The 19,605-nt window shown below is 38.3% G+C and overlaps 1 protein-coding gene across 2 annotated transcripts; it reads right to left on the minus strand.

Annotated features, from left to right (window-relative positions):
• Positions 1 to 752: 752 nt before the first annotated feature.
• On the minus strand, positions 753 to 8,818 carry LOC145117756 (vacuole membrane protein KMS1-like). Of its 2 annotated transcripts, none has more exons than XM_079054067.1 (8): positions 8,452 to 8,818; positions 7,660 to 7,871; positions 7,481 to 7,559; positions 7,091 to 7,393; positions 6,822 to 6,967; positions 6,458 to 6,574; positions 1,218 to 1,397; positions 753 to 1,142 (listed from the first exon to the last, which is right to left on the minus strand). In XM_079054067.1, exons 1-8 carry the CDS (start codon positions 8,462 to 8,464, stop codon positions 966 to 968), a joined length of 1,227 nt encoding a protein of 408 aa, XP_078910193.1. In that variant the 5' UTR covers positions 8,465 to 8,818; the 3' UTR covers positions 753 to 965. The 2 variants fall into 2 exon arrangements, with proteins under 2 accessions (XP_078910193.1, XP_078910194.1); XM_079054068.1 differs by lacking the exon at positions 8,452 to 8,818 and adding an exon at positions 7,936 to 8,428.
• Between the last annotated feature and the right edge of the window lie 10,787 nt (positions 8,819 to 19,605).

A 19,605-nucleotide genomic window follows, 5' to 3' on the forward strand; every position in this document is an offset into this window, starting at 1 on the left:
TTAGAACAAGTTCTTTTCAAATTAAGCGGTTAAAGGAAATAAAATCCAAATGGATGATATTTTGATTATAAACTAGTGGTTTATCACATCACTTTAGATACATTACAATTATATATACATTTTAACCTATGAGGTTATTAATAATAATTCAACGCTGATTGTGGCAAGACTTCAACAATTATAGGGTGTCTCATTATTTTTTCGTGCACAATTTTGGCTTCAATTACACCACTTCCAGTAATAAAGAATTAGTATAGAAACAAAAATCAAATGAAAATAAACAAAAAAATATTAGTTTTAGGGTTAAAAATTAAATTGTTATAAAGTTATATTGGTCATGGGCTATCGGAATCTAATAATTTGATACTGGGCCTAAAGCATTATACCTACTAAATGAGTCAATAGTCAAACTGTCAAGGCCCAAGCAATGCATCTTACTGGGCATTGGTTTTGGACCTAACTGGTAAGTGGCACAATCCACATCCTTTGGTGGAATCAATCAAATGCCATGTGGCTAGACTCATAATTTTTATGTTTATTATTTTCCTTAAAAGATTATTTCCTTATATTTTCAAAACCTTTTTGAACTACTATTTTCATTATTTTATTTATTTTTGGATCATAGTATATATACATAAATATTTATCGGATCAAATGGTAGCGTTTATGTTTAGAAAGTTTTCTCTTTGATTTAGATGAAAACCATCAATCGTGAGACGATGTCCAATTAATCATAAACAAGATCACATCTCTGACAAAACGACACTTAATCCGATATATATCAACCTTACAAAAACTAAACAAAACGAGAAAAAAAAAAGAACAAAAAAATAAACCACTAACGCTCATGCAACTAAGTAAATACATGGCGCCATGTCCAACAAATCCTCAACCGTCCAAGGGTACAATCGTCTTTTCACTTCTCCCATTTCCATTGATAATTTTTTTTTTCTTCCCAAAAACAGCTAATTAGTATCATGTTGTCGAACTAATTTCTTTTTCAAAATAGCCATTTCTTTTTCATGTTCTTTCTTAAGGTAACTCTGAGCAGTTGAAGTAACAATGGTAGAGAAGAAATTCAACAACATCAACCATATAATGGAGTTCCAAACTGAAGCAAATGAAAGATCCCATGGTTTTGCCTGAAAAAAACCATAAAAATTAAATATGATGTGGATTTTATTTAAAAACAAAAAGTGAACAAAGAAATTAGTTACCTTGATTCTTGAGGAATCAGGAGGAGTAGCTGCCATATATTTATCCTTTATGGCATGCAATTTAGCTACAACTGGAGGGAGGACAGAAGCAACACCAGGGATGAAGCTAAATGTCCATAACAACTCACTTTCTATCCAGTTCAGAAGTTGATTATTGCACACTGAGATGATGAACACAGTCTGCAAAAAGATTACTCATCAACCATAGTATACAATAGTAGAATTATGTTTTGTATTTTAATAAAACATGAAGCAGATATAATTGAAAGACTGTGTAGAAAGACAGCAAACAACACAAACTAGAACAGGGAAGAAATTGGGGAAGAAGGTTGAAAAGAAAACCCAGCGTGTCTTCCTGTCTCTTTATTATGAATATTTATATAAAAGAGATACAAGGGTAAAAGAGGAAATACACATTTACAAGACTAAACTTATGCCTTAATTACAGGGCCTAAATTGATAATTGACAATGGCAAATCATTCCAAAGAATATAATGCACAACACAATATTTTCCAAATATATTTACGTTTACACCCCCCCCTCAAGTAAGACGTCCGTATGGAATACGCAACTTGACTGATAAGGAATTGAATCTGACTTTAGACAGACCCTTTGTGAACAAATCCGCTAACTGATCATCTGTTGAAATGTAGTGTAGAGATAAAAAACCACGAGTAACCAATTCCCGTATGAAATGATAGTCGATCTCAATATGGCGGGTGCGGGCATGGAAGACTGGATTACGTGCCATATGTAATGCTGATAGATTGTCACAAAAGAGAGAGGGAGGATGAAGAAACATATTCAGCTCACGAAACAAATAGGAAAACCACCGAAGTTCTGCAGTAGTAGTTGCTAGTGCACGGTATTCAGCTTCACTGCTTGACCGTGAAACTGTTGATTGTTTCTTGGCAGTCCAAGAGACGAGATTTGGACCAATATATATGCAAGCACCTGTCATAGACCTGCGATCATTGGGGTCCCCTGCCCAATCAGAATCAGAGTAAGCGCGGATGTCAAAAGTGTTTGAAGGGTAGAAAGATAACCCCTCCTGTATTGTGCCTTTAATGAACCTTAGGATGCGTTTAGCAGCCTGCAGATGAGAAGTGCGAGGTTGGTGCATGAATTGGCAAACTTGATTGACTGAAAATGCGATGTCTGGCCTGGTTAGTGTAAGATATTGTAATCCACCAACCATGCTATGATACTCGGTAGCATCTGAAAGAAGATCACCATCATGTAATGAAAGCCGGGAATTAGGAGCACTGGGAGTGGTGGCTGGCTTGCAACCAGTCATGTTGAACCTTTCCAAAAGATCCAGAGCATATCTGGTTTGTCGTAGCTGTAAAGTATGAGCATTACGTGTGGCTTCTATGCCAAGAAAGTAGCGTAAGTCACCAAGACGACGACTGTCAAAAGTCTCACAGATTGCATCAATCACACTAGCCACCATCGAAGGAGATGATCCCGTGACAATTATGTCATCAACATAGACTAGAAGAACTGTAGTAGCCTCTTTAGTGTGTCTAATGAAGAGAGATGAATCAGATTGACTATTAAAGAAGCCCAAACGTAAAAGAAAGTCATGAAGACGTTGAAACCATGCCCGGGGACTTTGCTTGAGACCATAGAGTGCACGATCTAGCTTGCACACATGATTAGGAAAGGAGTTAGAAACAAAATCTGGTGGCTGTTTCATGTAAACGTCTTCATGAAGTATGCCATTAAGAAAGGCATTTCTGACATCCAGTTGTTTGATATCCCACTTTTGAGCATGAGCGATTGAAAGAACAGTACGTATGGTTGATGGTTTAACCACCGGACTGAATGTCTCTGCATAATCAAGACCTTCCTGTTGGGTGAACCCTTGTGCCACCAAACGAGCTTTGTGGCATTCAAGAGACCCATCTGATTTGCGTTTGACTTTAAATATCCATCTACATCCAACAACATTCATTTCTTGTTGAGGCGGAACTAGATGTCATGTGTTGTTTTTGTGTAGGGCTGTGATTTCCTCTTGCATTGCACGTTGCCAATGAGGGAACTTGGAGGCTTGTTTAAAAGTCCGAGGTTCATAAAATAAGTCATCAGATTTAGTTGCCATCAGACCATGTAGGAGTGAGTGTGGTGTTGTTGATTGATAAATATCAGCTAAAGATTTAACCTTGAGAACTGGATTTAAATCATCTGGACTTTCACGGGATGGAGTGGCCGGTTCTGAAAGTACAGGGCTGGCAGGTGAAGAAACATCGGGAGTAGGAGGTGAAGAAGGAAAAGCCACAGGGGTGGCTATTGAAGATTCTGTAACATCACCAGGAGAGAAACGTACTTGGTTATTTGAATTAACTATTGGGTATTGATGATGAGTTCGATTCTTGATGGGTCTGGTAGGAGTTTCAGGAGTGGGTGGTGACAGAGGGTTGGGCGTGCATGGTGGTTGACCAACAGTTGACCTTTGGACCTCTCTTTGATTTATGGTAATGTTTGGCTGCAAATAGACGTCTCCAGAACTTTGGTTTACGACATGCTCAACATTTTTTGGTTGTGATTGCCCGAGTGAAGAACCTGCAATATTATTTCTCAAGGGAAAATCCAACTCATCAAAAACAACATGTCGAGAAATGTAAACTCGACCATTCTTTAAATCCAAGCATCGATAACCTTTACGAGAATTATCATAACCAAGAAAAATACAGTGAACTGATTTTGACATAAGCTTGTGAGAATTGTATGATTGAATGTACGGGAAACAAGAACAAACAAATACTTTAAGGAAACGATAGTCAGGGTCACGCAATAGAAGTTTTTGATAAGGAGAGAGATAATTGAGTTGACGCATGGGCAATCTGTTTATCAGGTACACAGCAGTATTAAAGGCTTCGAGCCAAAACTTAAAAGGTGTGTTTGATTTTGCCATAAGATAAAGACCCATTTGAACAATGTGTCTATGTTTTCGTTCTACGACACCGTTTTGCTGTGGTGTGTAGGGACAGGTGAGTTGATGTTTAATTCCATATTTGGACAGAAAAGCTGTAAAATGACGACTAGTGAATTCACCACCACCATCAGTTTGGACTGCCTTAACAGAATGTACCGCTGCAATTTTCCGAGATAATTGATTTTCAATTTGAGTTTTGAAGGTAGAAAAGACATTAGTAACATCAGACTTATGAAATAAGGGGAAAAGCCACACATAACGAGAGAAATCATCAACTATAGATAAATAAAAACGATGACCATTCATAGAATAAACCGGGGCAGGGCCCCAAACATCAAGGTGAAGCATGTCAAGAGGATGTAAAGCATTAAAATTTCTAGGAACAAATGCTAATTTAGATGATTTTCCCATAGGACAAACATGGCAACACTGTTTTTCTGAAAATTTGCCATTTATTGGTAACTTAAACTTGCTGCAAAGAACTCTAAGAATATTAGGAGAAGGATGTCCTAAGCGATCATGCCAAGTATCAGGAGTTGACCGTTCGCCTAAGAAAGCAACTGGGCTATGAGATGTGTTTGGATTAAATGACAGTTGATAAAGACCTCCACTGCTATTGCCAGAAAGAAGAGTCTCCCGTGTCTGAATGTCCTTAACACGAAAACCACACGAGTCAAGTTCAAAGAAACAATTATTATCCTTAGAGAATTGACGAATGGATAATAGAGGTTTGTGCAACTTAGGAATAAACAGAACATTGTTCAGTTGAAAAGATCGATTTTTATGATGAATAGAAAATTTACCAACTCGAGAAATAGGCAAGCTTGTGCCATTACCAAAAATCACTGAATTTTTACCTGTATATGACGAATACTCAGTTAGGTTGGAGGAGTCTGATGTCATGTGGTTTGTTGCACCCGAGTCCAAGACATACGGTTCAGATTGGGAGAAGTAAGCTGCATTGTTTCGCTGTGTGCATACTCTGGCATTATGTCCATATTGGTAACACAGTTGGCATGTAGTATTCGGGTCAAAAAACTGACCCATATGAGTGGGTGTAGGTAGAATTCCCCTACCATTGGAGTTTCCTCCTCTAAATGGTCCTCTTGTACGACTACTGCCACGACCACCTCTGTTATTCCGATTGTAATTGTAGTTCCACTGTTGACTCCCCCAATTACCTCTGCCTTGATTTCCACCTCTACCTGTGTTGTTATTACCACGACCTCGGCCACCCCGATTGCCATTGTTGTTGTTGGAACGTGGAGATGGGTTAGGTTGATCGGGAGAGGTTTTGGTAGCAGCTAGAGCTGTGGATTGCTCAATTGGGATTGCAAACTTTTGTTGTAACATCTCTTCTTTAAGAAGTAATTCTGTCAATTCCTCAAGATTAAGGGATTGTCTTACATGAGATGAAGCAGTAGATGTGAGAAATTCTTTGAATTCGGCACCAAGACCACCAAGGATACGTTGAATGAGTTCTGAGTCTTCAAGTGGTTTTCTTGCAGCGGTCAGATATGGTTTTGGCTTGGAGAAGATAGTCTGATACAGAGAGGTCCGTTGGTTTCTTGAGATTGTGAAGACGATCTTGTAGGTTTTCAATTTGGATTGTTGATGTGGAGCCAAATCGTTTAGCCAAGACACTCCACGCTGCTGGGGCTGTATCACATGAGTTCAAGTACGGTTGAATTGCTGGGGTAACAGTTCCTTTTATCCAACAACAGATCAAATCTGTAGCCTTATGCCATGTTTCATGATCTGGGTTATTTTTGCCATCGGCAAGGATTTTAGGAGGTGGGGTAGGATCAATGACAAACAATAGCTGGTGAGCACGAAGAAGAGTTTTGAAAAGTGTACTCCAGTTTACATAATTATCTTTGGTAAGATGAGTATGAGCCATGATGGCGTTAGGGTTATAGAAGATTGGGAGAGAATGTGATTTGATCATGGAGGATGAACCAGAATCGGTAGTCATGGAAGATTCAGAGTCCATGGTAAGCTCTGATACCATGAAAGACTGTGTAGAAAGACAGCAAACAACACAAACTAGAACAGGGAAGAAATTGGGGAAGAAGGTTGAAAAGAAAACCCAGCGTGTCTTCCTGTCTCTTTATTATGAATATTTATATAAAAGAGATACAAGGGTAAAAAAGGAAATACACATTTACAAGACTAAACTTATGCCTTAATTACAGGGCCTAAATTGATAATTGACAATGGCAAATCATTCCAAGGAATATAATGCACAACACAATATTTTCCAAATATATTTACGTTTACAATAATAAGCATAGAAAAAACCTGTATGTGAGCTTTGATGATTGCCTTCCCAATAACTGTTGCGAGAAAAAACTCCCAAAATGGAATCCCAAATTGACCACACATTATGCCAGCAAGGTCAAATAGAGGATTTGGTATCTACATATTGTGCTTCAGCTAATTAAAAACGAGTTGAAAGTAAGTATAGTAAGATCTTGTTTCTGTTTTTCTTATCAGGACATGACAAAACAGGTTGTACTGCATTTGCATTTGGACCGAGACTGACACTAATTTCAATGTGTCATCCGTAGATCTCTGATCCGTAGTGAAAAAGACGTAAATGCCCTCCTCATCCTCATAATAGAAAAAAAAAAAAAAAAAAAAAAACTATACGATGAAAACTAACCGAAGCAAGGAGTAGAATTGTGAAGAAGTTCAAATATTGTGCACGTGACAAGAACCACCGCTTCATGTTTGTAGAACGCCCATTATTGTCTCCTGTTGAATTATTGATTTCTTCTATTTCTTCTGCATTACCACCCGAGATACTTGCTGCATAAACATGTACCTCGTTACATACACAGTACAGAAAAGAGCAGGACAGAACAGAACAGAACAGGTTGTAGTGGAGTTGGTGATAAAAGAATAAATGACAATATGTAATGTGTGAGAAACCTGCTCTTGAAATGAAATATGGAGGGAGTTCACCAATTGCAGTTCCGAAACCCCAAAGAATAGATTCAATCTGAACTTGTGGTAAAATGCTAGAAAGTGGAACTGAATGAGAACCAACTGGAGATGAAAACAATGGGGGACCAAACTCTGAGCAATCCTTTTTAATCCATGATGGACTTCTATTAAACTGTATTGTATCATATGGAGCACTTTTGATATCGACTCTACCACATTGCATTGCTTTCATTGTAAAGAAAGCAATGTGGGGACCCAGATACAGGACAAAAGTATGCAAACCAGATCCTAATCATACACAAGAAGACAAAAAAAGGATAAGAAGGTGCAAAAGAACTTAACAGGTGTCAAGGGTGTTTTAGTAATTGTGCTTACCAAGACCAATAGAAGACGCAACACCAAGAGCCATCCACCACAATCCAAATCGTGAATATTCAACAAGCACTTCAACTTGCTGGAGGAACAGGTGAATTATGTATAATAATTCAAGATTGGTGCAAAAAAGATGTTAATTAAATGGTTCATGTTCTTTAAAAAAACATTTTGAGTACTACCTTTCTATGAGGACCATCATCAGTTATAAGAAACACTCCAACCCCTGCTATGGCTGCTACGAAAAGCATAAGCAAGCAACCATGAGCCAAAATGTATACCATCGAACTGCTTATGTGTTGAAGAATAGACAAAGTGAATAGCTTCAGTGTTTTGAAAGGTTGTGATGTAAGTGTCAGTTTCTCCACTTCCCATTTATGCTTCTGACGTAATGCTACAAGCATTAGCAATCAGTCAGCCCATGAAAACAGATCAAAAATCATCAAAGGAACAACTACCTCTGCTATCTAGTGGTTCTGTTATACTTCCTGCTGATGACTAGAAGAATACGTTCTAGGTTTTGCCAAATCAATCGAAATGCATATAAAAGTTATGGAGAAGTATGATTCTCATTCAATAGCAAACGCTATATAGCTACAATGCAATATGGCACCAGCATAATGAGAATAAAACAAATGGAAAACTTGCGACCCAAATGAACATAGCATATATTATAAATTCTCTTAAATTACAACGAGTAAGATAGTACGTACGTGTATTTGACAGATTTATAGCAACGTAACCCTAACGTGATACCGATTTAATACGATAAAGATAGGGAAAAGTTAAGTTGAATCATTTTGACGATTTGCCATGCAATTGACACGAATATCCGTAACAACCAATAACAAATTCAATTCAGTCCGTTAATTTATTAATCAATCAATCCGTTCGAAACCTGTACAGATACAGTAACACCAATTACCAGAACACGATTCAAATGAGAAGAACAGTTAAAGAATCAAAACACTTGCCTGATATAGACATATCGAAATGCTGAGGAAAAAGAGAGATATACACGACTTGTTCGTCGTTTGTTACATGCTAAAAACACAAAATAGAAGCCTTCTCCATATCTGAATTCGGTACATTGGTCGTTGATTTGGGCAAAAATTGGATTTCCAATCGTATGGAGAAAGGAGGAGATATGAAATGAAGATCAATAACAAACGAAAACGAAATGCGAAGAAGATGATTTGAAAGAAGAAAAAATATCCATGTGATTCTGGTTATGAAAACGAAGGCTGCAACGGTGTCGTAGTTGCGTGCACTGCTTTTGCGGTCTCCCGTTGCTTTTCTTGTTGGGGTGTGATTTCTCCAACGGGTTATTCAACGTTCGGATTCGGCGGTGGGTATTAGGTGAATGTTTGCTTTGTATAGTTTAAATTTTAGTAAATAAATACTAAAATAATTATATTATTACGAATAAATAAATATTTTTTTTTATCACATAACACATTTTTATTTTTTATATGTTATTTTATGATTATTTTTTTTCCAAATATCATTTTATAATTTTTTCCAATTTATTAATTTTCACATTGTATTTAAACTTAATAGCAGTAATAAATATAATAATAAATAGATATCAATTTCATTAATACAACTTTCTTTCTAATTTCAAAATTTCTAAATTAAAACACAATGATTTCTTTAGTTTATTTGTTTAAAATGAACACTTTAATTTCAATAATTCAATATTTTTTTCCATTTTTTATTAAATTCAAACTTCTAAATTTGAACTTTCATATTTAACTTTTATTTAATAAACTCGTATAATATACTAGTCTCCCAGCTAGTTTAGAATGAAATATAGTAATTTGTCAAATTTAACCATTTTAAACTTATTTTTTCTTAAAATTAATTAAAATAATCATCAAGTCCGTAGAGGTGCTCTACGTACTTGACATACTATAACGTCCCAAAAATTCATAGTAAATTTTCATTCTAAAACAATAAACCGTACAAAAGAGTTTTTCCAAAATCATTCAAAGTGAATATATCATTTAAACATCAAAGTAAAAATCACAAATAGCCAATGCAGAAAACTCTGGGAGATGCTTTGCAGTTACGTCGGGCCCTTCCCTTTGGAACCATAAGTACCTAAAGCAAACAAGTGTCAAGAGCCACCCCCTGGTCTTTCATGTAAGTATCACAAAGACAATTAGCATCCTATATATAACTGCCAGGGTCCAGACCCTAGTCTTGTATATAATTTATCGGGAGCCATATCCAAGTCTTTCATACAATTGCCAAGGGCCACCACCTGGTCTTCCTACATAACATAATCCAGTGGACCGACATTGGTGACTTCGACCCACAAGTACAGTAAGGAGACTTACCTAGAATCACAAAGTCGACTAAAACCCAGCTTAATGTAGCGTTGGCCACAACTAACAGCTCTCACCGCCAAAAGATGGGTGCTAGACACCTACTAACAATCCACACGAGGTAAACCTTAAGTCTACCATCTAAAAATAGAAATTTGATCCAAAGTCAACACATGCCAAAAGTCAACGGTCAAAGTCAAAGTCAACATCCTAAAATGTCAACCATTAAGCCTCACATCGTGACCAACCCTTGGTCACATCGTGAGAGTCCACTCAGTCCGATTCCAACTCGTCTCGACCCAACTCAACCAACTTAGACATGGAAAAACATTTAAGCTGATCTCATTACGTGAATAGCCTTTTGTCATGTTGTAAGCCCCAAAAAGCTCAGTAGAAAACGGGGTCATTCATTCTCACGACGTGAGACCTTATGTCTCACGTCATGAGCACAGTCTGAAGCCAAAATCCAAAGATTTAAGTCCTTAATCCATTAAGCCTTTCACTCTAACTTTTCCCGAAGGTCTTATAACTCCAAGATCCACTTAAAAGTCGATGCTTTATAGACATATATGTCTAATACATGTCTAGATCTCATTTGGATAAAAAATGTAGAAAAGATCACCAAGCTCTCATGTAAGGATTCAAAACCCAACCATCCACTAGATATGAACTTCGTGACATTCTAAGGATCCTTATAACCCATAAAGTTGCCAACTTTTTGGTTTCCTTTCATTCAAACTTGCTCAGTAAGGAGAAAAGTGAGATACAACTTAGATCTAGCCATATACAACAATAAAAGTGGAAGCATTGACGCTTACAAGGGTCCAAAAAGAATATGAGATGATGATGATGATGTTTCCTTGCAAGCTTCACCAATAGAACACATTCTTCTCCTTCTTCTATTCTTCTTCAAGCCAAAAAATGCTCTAAAAGGCCAAGAATCAACCAAGGAATTGGGGTTAGGGTTTTTCTTAGGTAAAAAGTGTAACATCCCAAATTTCGAGACTAAAAATCTCATTTTTAATATAAGAAAAACATTTAATAACTTTGTTCCAGTCATTGAAAACATCCCATTTAAACAAATATCAGAGTTCAAATCCCAAAGATCATAAAATACGGAAATCATAGTGTGATGCGCTGCAATCGTCCCGAGCTCCTTCCTTTGAAAACATGAGTACCTGAAACAAAAGTTGAAAGCCGTAAGCACGAAGCTTAGTGAGTTCCCCAAATACCACATACCATACATATCAACTGGGCCATACATGCCATACATACTGTGAGCCATACATATCAATCATATATCAAATAAGGTGCTATGTGCCGCACATAGTCTTACTGTTATGCCACGGGCCGCCACGTGGTCTTTCTTGCCAAGCCGGGGGCCACCCCTGGGTCTTACAGACAAGTGCCAAGAGCCGCCTCCTGGTCTTCCATGCAAGTATCACAAAGATAACTAGCATACATACTACTGTACTTAGCTAATGAGCATTCAGTATGCCAGGAGCCACCTCTTGGTCTTTCATACATATTGCCTAGGGCTAACCCCCGGGTTTTCCTGTCATACATAATAACATGCTTGGTGCCAGGAGCTACCTCCTGGTCTTTCATACATAGTGCCTAGGGCTAACCCCCGGGTCTTCCTTGTTGGATTAGTGTCTAAGTCTGTAACTATATTTGGTATGTACTTGACCCGAGTGTGCATGGTCCTTTTGGGTTGCCTTCACCAAAGCAACTTGACAAGGTAATTTGATATGAGAGAGAAGATATTATGGTTTATTAATATATTATAAGAATAATATATTAAAGGAGAAATCATATTTATTTAATTAGTATTAGTCATAAATTAATTAGGAATTAATTTGGTGACTAAAAGAGATTAATTAAATAAAGGGGTATAAACTGTCAAATGTGTGATAGTTGAGTTTTGGGCTGAGAAACCTAATGGACTAAGGGGGAACGAAATTATGATGAGGGATCATCATATTTTCGTCCAAGGGCCTCATTCCAGAAGGTTCCTTGGGCTGCTTGGTGGCTAAGCTATCCATTAGGGTTTAGACTGAAACCCTAGCACCCTACAGTATAAATAGATGCCCTATGCTTCAATTTTAGGCCACTTGATTCCAAGGGAAACCCTAGGGCCGAAATTAGCATCCTTCCCCTCTCTCTCTTAATTGCCTTCTTGCTTCAAGGTGTTTGTGAGCCATTAGAGGCACTACAATTGTGGTGCTTGCTTTCAAGAGTTCAAGAGATCAAGGAAACTAGTTGTTATTGCTATATAACAACAAAGGTATGTCTACTACACTTCTATATAATTTTCAAAAAATTATAGAAGCATGCTAGGGTTTATTTTGTGTTCATATAGTTGTATGTCTTATAGTGAAAACATAGATCCAATTAGGGTTGCATGCATACATAGGATTGTTTGTATAAAACCTATCAGTGGTATCAGAGCCTTTGGTTTTTGTTTTCAATTTGATTTGATACATATTATGACTTTGACAAATTAGGGTTTATGGCAAGTAAACCCTAAGGGTTGGTGTTTTTCGAAAATAGGGTTAAGAAACCCTAGTTGGCGATTTTTTGTAGGGTTCTTAAACCCTTTTTTTGCCTAGCCTCCAAATTTCGAAATTAGGGTTATGAAACCCTAGGGATTTCGAAAATCCCTTGCCCCCCAAGACAAGATCCCAAAATTTTAGGGATTTGGATAATGCCATCTTGGTGATTATCAACTTAATTGTTTAAACTAGATAATTGAAGATCTTGAATTATCCTTTCCATAAATTTCGAAATCTAGGGGATAAAAAGGATTAGGATAAATTAATTGTTTAATTTTATGATAATCCTTCATGATTTAATAATTTAAATTAATTGTTTAATTTTGATAATTATTAAATCAAAGATTTTTGGTGTTTAAAATTTTAAATTAAATTGTCTAATTTTCGAAAATTTTAAATGCAACAAAGACACTAGTATGTTAAAATGTTTTAAAATACACCCTTATACAATTATGATATTATAAGATTAATTATTATATATATGTATAAGAATAAGCTAGTCTTATCGCTAGTAGGCCTCATTCACGAAGCCAGTCTATAAGGTGGGTATAAGGTTGCTGCCTATAAAATGGCGCTTAATGGATGTACACTCACATCTACCGCTTGCTTGACTGGTGGAGGGTCGTTAGCCGAACGGATAGGATAGGGCACTTAATTCCTCATTATAAGTATAATGGAAATATTAAAGTAACTACATTGTTTTACAAATTCCCACTCTTAGTTACTTTAGGGTAAAATGTGAAAATAATGCTATTCCATGGAATTACACTTTGTACCCCTGTCAAACGTTAGTGGAGCGTGCGTGGTTAACCAACACACTAATTTGGGATTGACATTGGTGACAAAGGGTGGCTCGATGTCTTATCATAGATCAATGGAGCGTGCGTGGCTAACCAGCACATTGATTAGGTGATAAAGACATTGAGTGCACCATGATGATTCGCATGGTTATTCACAAACTTGTTTGCGATCCTCGGCATCCCAGTCGTAAATTTGAAGTGCATATCGAGATTTAAACATGCCATTGAAATGTTCAATGAATCTCAAAAGAAATCTAGGAATTTTCAAATACATTTAAAACTTAACCTCTTTCGTTTTTCATGGTGAAAAATTAGTGAATCGTCATTCACTTACCTTCAAATTATTTACTTTTAGATTACGGCATCCCTTTTCTAAGTTGTAAATAATGTTGTTGGATCCTAGCCCTAATTTCTCATGTGGGTGTTTAATTAGGGATTCATTCTAATCAAACTTTGTTCCTTTCTATTTCAGATGTCAAACGCAAACGCATACAACAACACTTCTGGGTCATTCTCGTTGATGAACCTGTGTCAAAAAGTGACATTTGATGGCTCGAACTTCAACGAGTGGATGAGATACATTCGCATGATAACTCGTTATGAGGACAAAGAATATGTCCTAGACGAGAACCTTGAAAGGATCAACCCAGAAGAAGCTACTCCTGAAGAGATGGCCGCCTTTGAGGCCCACGAGCGTGATGCAACGAAAGTTCATTGCATCATGTTGGCCACCATGAACCTCGAACTCCAAAAGTCCTATGAGGACATGTATCCATATGAGATGCATCAAGATTTATTGGACAGGTACCACCAGAGCGCGAGGCAAGAGAGCTATGAGATCATCACCAACATGATCACCGCTAAGATGGGGAGTGGAGAATCCCTAACTGCTCATTTGCAAAGAATGCAAAGATATGTTGATCGTCTTCTCAAACTTAATGTTAAGTTTGATGAGGATTTGGCTATCGACATCATCCTCCACTCCTTGCCTTCCTGCTACAGCCAGTTCAGAATGACCTACCACATGAATAAGGAAGAGGTCACCCTAAGTAAGCTTCAAGGGCTCCTGAGGACAGCTGAGAGCAACCTCAAAGACAAATCTGTTGCATCATCCTCTACTGTAGCTGCTCCTGTGTTGGCAATTGGCCAAGGAAAGGGAAAGAAGAGGAAGGCTCCTTACAAGAGCCACCATAAGGGTAAGACCCAAGATGGTTCTTCTTCTAGTGGGACCAAAGCAGGTTCTGTTAAGCCCTCTTCTGACCCCAAGGAAGCAGAGTGCTTCTATTGCCACCAGAAGGGCCACTGGAAACGAAGCTGCCCTAAATATCTGCAAGATATTAAGGATGGGAAGATAAAACCCACCTTCGCAGGTATGTATTTAATTAAATCTAATAACTCATCATTTGCTACTTCATGGGTTCTTGATACAGGGTGTGGTTACCACATTTGTTCTGATATGCAGGGCCTAAAAAGAAGTAGGGAAGTGGAGCATGGAAGGATAAGCTTGATCATGGGAAACAAGAAGTCTTCACCAGTAACCAAGATCGGAGTTTATTCCTTAGCGTTGAGTAATGGGTTAGGGCTAGATTTAAATAATTGTTGCTATTCGCCAGATATGGCAAGAAACATCATTTCCTTTCATGGTTTGTTTAGACAAGGTTTCAGATATTCATTTGATAATAGTAATGGTTCTATTAATGCTTATTTGAATGGTGTCTTTTATTTCAATGCATTACCTTGTAATGGGATTTATGAATATGTGTTAGTTATTGATAATTTAGGAAATGATGTTTTGAATATTGATTCGTCCACAAGTTTGGACAAAGCATGCTTGTGGCATTGTCGCCTTGGCCATGTGAACAAGAAACGCATATCCCAACTCCAAAAGGATGGAGTCTTGGAGTCTTTCGACCTTAGGGACGATGACGTGTGTGAGTCTTGTTTACTTGGGAAGATGACCAAGTCACCCTTTACTGGCACATGTGAAAGGGGTGAGGGTGTATTGGATCTCATACACACAGATGTATGTGGACCCTTTAGATCCACCACAAGGGATGCTTGTCGCTTCTACGTGACTTTTACAGACGATTATAGCAGATATGGATATATCTACTTAATCAAGCAAAAGTCAGAAACTTTTGAAAAGTTCAAAGAGTTCAAGAATGAAGTGGAGAATCAGTTGGGCAGGAAAATCAAGATGCTTCGATCTGATCGAGGGGGAGAGTACCTAAGTCTTGAGTTTCACGACTATCTGAAAGAGTGTGGAATAGTTTCACAATTGACGCCTCCTAGAACGCCACAATTGAATGGTGTGGCTGAGAGACGTAATCGAACCTTGTTGGACATGGTTCGCTCTATGATGAGTCGTGCTTCGTTACCAATCTCATTCTGGGGGTATGCATTGGAGACTGCCGCCCATATCCTTAACTTAGTTCCCACCAAGAAGGTTACCAAAACGCCTCACGAGATGTGGACAGGGAAAGCTCCCTCGTTAGCACATATCAAGGTTTGGGGTTGTGAAGCTTTCGTAAGACGAAAGACTCACGACAAGCTAGAAACTCGTAGTGAGAAGTGTTATTTCATCGGCTATCCACAGAAGTCTTTTGGTTATCTCTTCTATAGACCAAATGACAATGTTGTCTTTGTTGCTAGGAGAGGGGTTTTCAGAGAAAGAGAACTCATAAGCCAAGGAGACAGTGGGAGTCAGATTGACCTTGAAGAGCTTCAAGAGTCAGGAGAAGAAGGAACCTCTGACACTGGCATGCAAGCTGAGGAGGAAACTCCTGTTGAACCTATTGACCAGTCCTTACCTCTTAGACGTTCAAGTAGAGTTGTTGTTCCACCCCATTTTTATGGTTTCCATATTACTACTGACGGGGATACGTTTATTAGTGATAGTACACTAGTAAATCTGGACGAACCTAACAGCTACAAGGAAGCCATGGCAGGCCCAGAGTCTGTCAAATGGAAAGAGGCAATGGATAGCGAGATTCAGTCCATGTATGACAACCAAGTTTGGAATTTGGTTGACAATGTGCCAGGTCGTAAGACGGTCGGGTGCAAGTGGATCTTCAAGAAGAAGACAGACATGGATGGGAAAGTGCACACTTATAAAGCGCGATTGGTCGCGAAGGGCTTTACTCAAACTCCTGGAGTTGACTATGATGAGACCTTCTCACCAGTTGCGAAAATAAAGTCTATTAGGGTAATGCTTGCGATAGCTGCGTTTCATGATTATGAAATTTGGCAGATGGACGTAAAAACCGCTTTCCTAAATGGGAAGTTGGCTGAGGATGTTTACATGAATCAGCCAGAGGGTTTTGTCGATGCAAAGAATCCAAATAGAGTGTGCAAGCTTGAGAAATCCATTTATGGATTAAAGCAAGCGTCTCGCAGATGGAATCTTTGTTTTGACGAGAAGGTCAAAGAATTTGGCTTTCTGCGAAATGAAGATGAGTCATGTGTATATGTCAAGGCCAGTGGGAGTATAGTGAGCTTCCTCGTATTGTATGTCGATGACATACTACTCATAGGAAACGACGTCCCAACATTGCAGGAGGTCAAGTCCTGGCTTGGGAAGTGTTTCGCTATGAAGGACCTCGGAGAGGCTGCATATATTCTGGGAATAAGGATAGTGAGAGACAGAAGTAAGAGACTGATAGGACTCAGTCAGGATACATACTTGGAAAGGGTACTAAAACGTTTTAGTATGGAAAATTCCAAGAAAGGGGAGTTACCAATCCAATGCAATACCAAACTGAGTAAGACTCAGAGCCCGAGTACAGAGGCAGAAATAGCTGATATGAGCCGAGTACCTTACGCTTTCGCAGTTGGCTCAATTATGTACGCTATGACCTGTACTCGCCCTGATGTGGCTTTCGCTTTGAGCATGGTCAGCAGATATCAAGGGAATCCTGGTAGGGCACATTGGATTGCTGTCAAGAATATTCTTAAGTACCTACGAAGGACTAAGGAATGGTTTCTAGTCCTGGGTGGGAGTGATGACTTAAGGGTGCGAGGGTACAGTGACGCTAGTTTCCAGACAGATCGGGATAATTACCGATCGCAGTCGGGCTGGGTCTTTACCCTGAATGGAGGAGCAGTGACTTGGAAAAGTTCCAAGCAAGAAACCGTAGCTGATTCAACGTGCGAATCAGAGTACATTGCGGCGAGCGAGGCATCAAAGGAGGCTATATGGTTGAAGAACTTCATTGGAGACCTTAGAGTTGTGCCATCCATAAAAGAGCCCATGGAAATTTTCTGTGATAATGAAGGAGCGGTTGCCTTAACCTAGGAACCAAGGGATCATGGCAGATCTCGTCATATCGACAGGAAATACCATTTTATTAGACATCGAGTAGAAGAGGGACTCCTCGTTGTGAAGAGGGTATCGTCAGAAGATAACCCAACAGATCCCCTCACGAAGGGACTGAGTAGGGTTAAGCATTTGCAGCATGCTAGGAGCGTAGGGCTGAAGGACGATATTAGTTTAGATTAGATAGGTAGGAAACTTGTAATGGATGATCATGTATTCAACATTTGATGATTAAATAAAGGTGTGTTATTTATAAGAAAGCTTCTATCTTGTGTTGATTATTTATCTATTGTTTCAATTTTGCATGTTTTGACTTCCTGAATAATAAGATTATTCGAACAGTCCACAATCGTTCATATGTTGGAAGTAGATATGAAGGAAGATTGTCATAAATTTGTTTGTAGATTGTCTGAAAAGTTTTAGACATAGCAAAGGTTTGCTGCAAAGTTTATGAGTGCTTATGAAATTTGTATTGAGCATTGGAATAGACCCACACTTGCTGGTATCACTTCATGAATGTTATCACAAGTGATCGCAAGATGATAATATCATATAATCTTTAAACCTAGAGATATGGTTATTGTTTGCTAGTTGATTATACATTGATAATGCGAAAACGCATCAGTAACTTGATGTTATAAAACGCATTATTGTGTGTGGTTTAACTAGTAAATGATAAAGGCATATTAGTCGACGTTTTTCTGTTCCTTTTATTCTATGAGAATAAAAGCGATATCTTGGCCACTTGATGATTTGGTTTGACTTATGTGCCGGGCCCGGTCAGGATGAAGTTGATGTGTTCAACTGAGTTCTATGTCGAACAAATCAGAGATCAAGAAATAAAATGCTAAACAATAAGTATTGTTAGCATGATATCTAGAACAGAGGATTATACGATCCCTTATCTGAAGGACAGATTATTGGTCAGAGTTGACAGCGGCTATTGAAAGCTACGATTGCTAATCGGATACGGAAGTCATATGTGAGATGTAGTTACTAGACTTATCCAAGTGGGAGACTGTTGGATTAGTGTCTAAGTCCGTAACTATATTTGGTATGTACTTGACCCGAGTGTGCATGGTCCTTTTGGGTTGCCTTCACCAAAGCAACTTAACAAGGTAATTTGATATGAGAGAGAAGATATTATGGTTTATTAATATATTATAAGAATAATATATTAAAGGAGAAATCATATTTATTTAATTAGTATTAGTCATAAATTAATTAGGAATTAATTTGGTGACTAAAAGAGATTAATTAAATAAAGGGGTATAAACTGTCAAATGTGTGATAGTTGAGTTTTGGGCTGGGAAACCTAATGGACTAAGGGGGAACAAAATTATGATGAGGGATCATCATATTTTCGTCCAAGGGCCTCATTCCAGAAGGTTCCTTGGGCTGCTTGGTGGCTAAGCTATCCATTAGGGTTTAGACTGAAACCCTAGCACCCTACAGTATAAATAGATGCCCTATGCTTCAATTTTAGGCCACTTGATTCCAAGGGAAACCCTAGGGCCGAAATTAGCATCCTTCCCCTCTCTCTCTTAATTGCCTTCTTGCTTCAAGGTGTTTGTGAGCCATTAGAGGCACTACAATTGTGGTGCTTGCTTTCAAGAGTTCAAGAGATCAAGGAAACTAGTTGTTATTGCTATATAACAACAAAGGTATGTCTACTACACTTCTATATAATTTTCAAAAAATTATAGAAGCATGCTAGGGTTTATTTTGTGTTCATATAGTTGTATGTCTTATAGTGAAAACATAGATCCAATTAGGGTTGCATGCACACATAGGATTGTTTGTATAAAACCTATCATTCCTATCATACATATTAACATACTGGGTGCCAGGAGCTACCTCCTGGTCTTTCATACATAGTGCCTAGGGCTAACCCCCGGGTCTTCCTACCATACATAAACTAAATGGGCCGGCATTATGGCCGTAGACCCATACACACAGTGAGGAGACTCACCTCGCACTGCTGAAGACTAGCTGAATACTTCTGACTGCTATCCGGCAACTCCTGAACTGTTGACCCTTCGGCTCCCCGAACTATCCATACCTAAAATAACTCTTAGGTCACCATGCCCTCAAAGGTCAAACTAGGTCAAACTTGGTCCCAGCAAAG

This window comes from Lactuca virosa, chromosome 5 (genome assembly GCF_052849685.1).
Source record: "Lactuca virosa cultivar CGN04683 chromosome 5, Lactuca_virosa_CGN04683_v6, whole genome shotgun sequence".
NCBI lineage: Eukaryota > Viridiplantae > Streptophyta > Magnoliopsida > Asterales > Asteraceae > Lactuca > Lactuca virosa.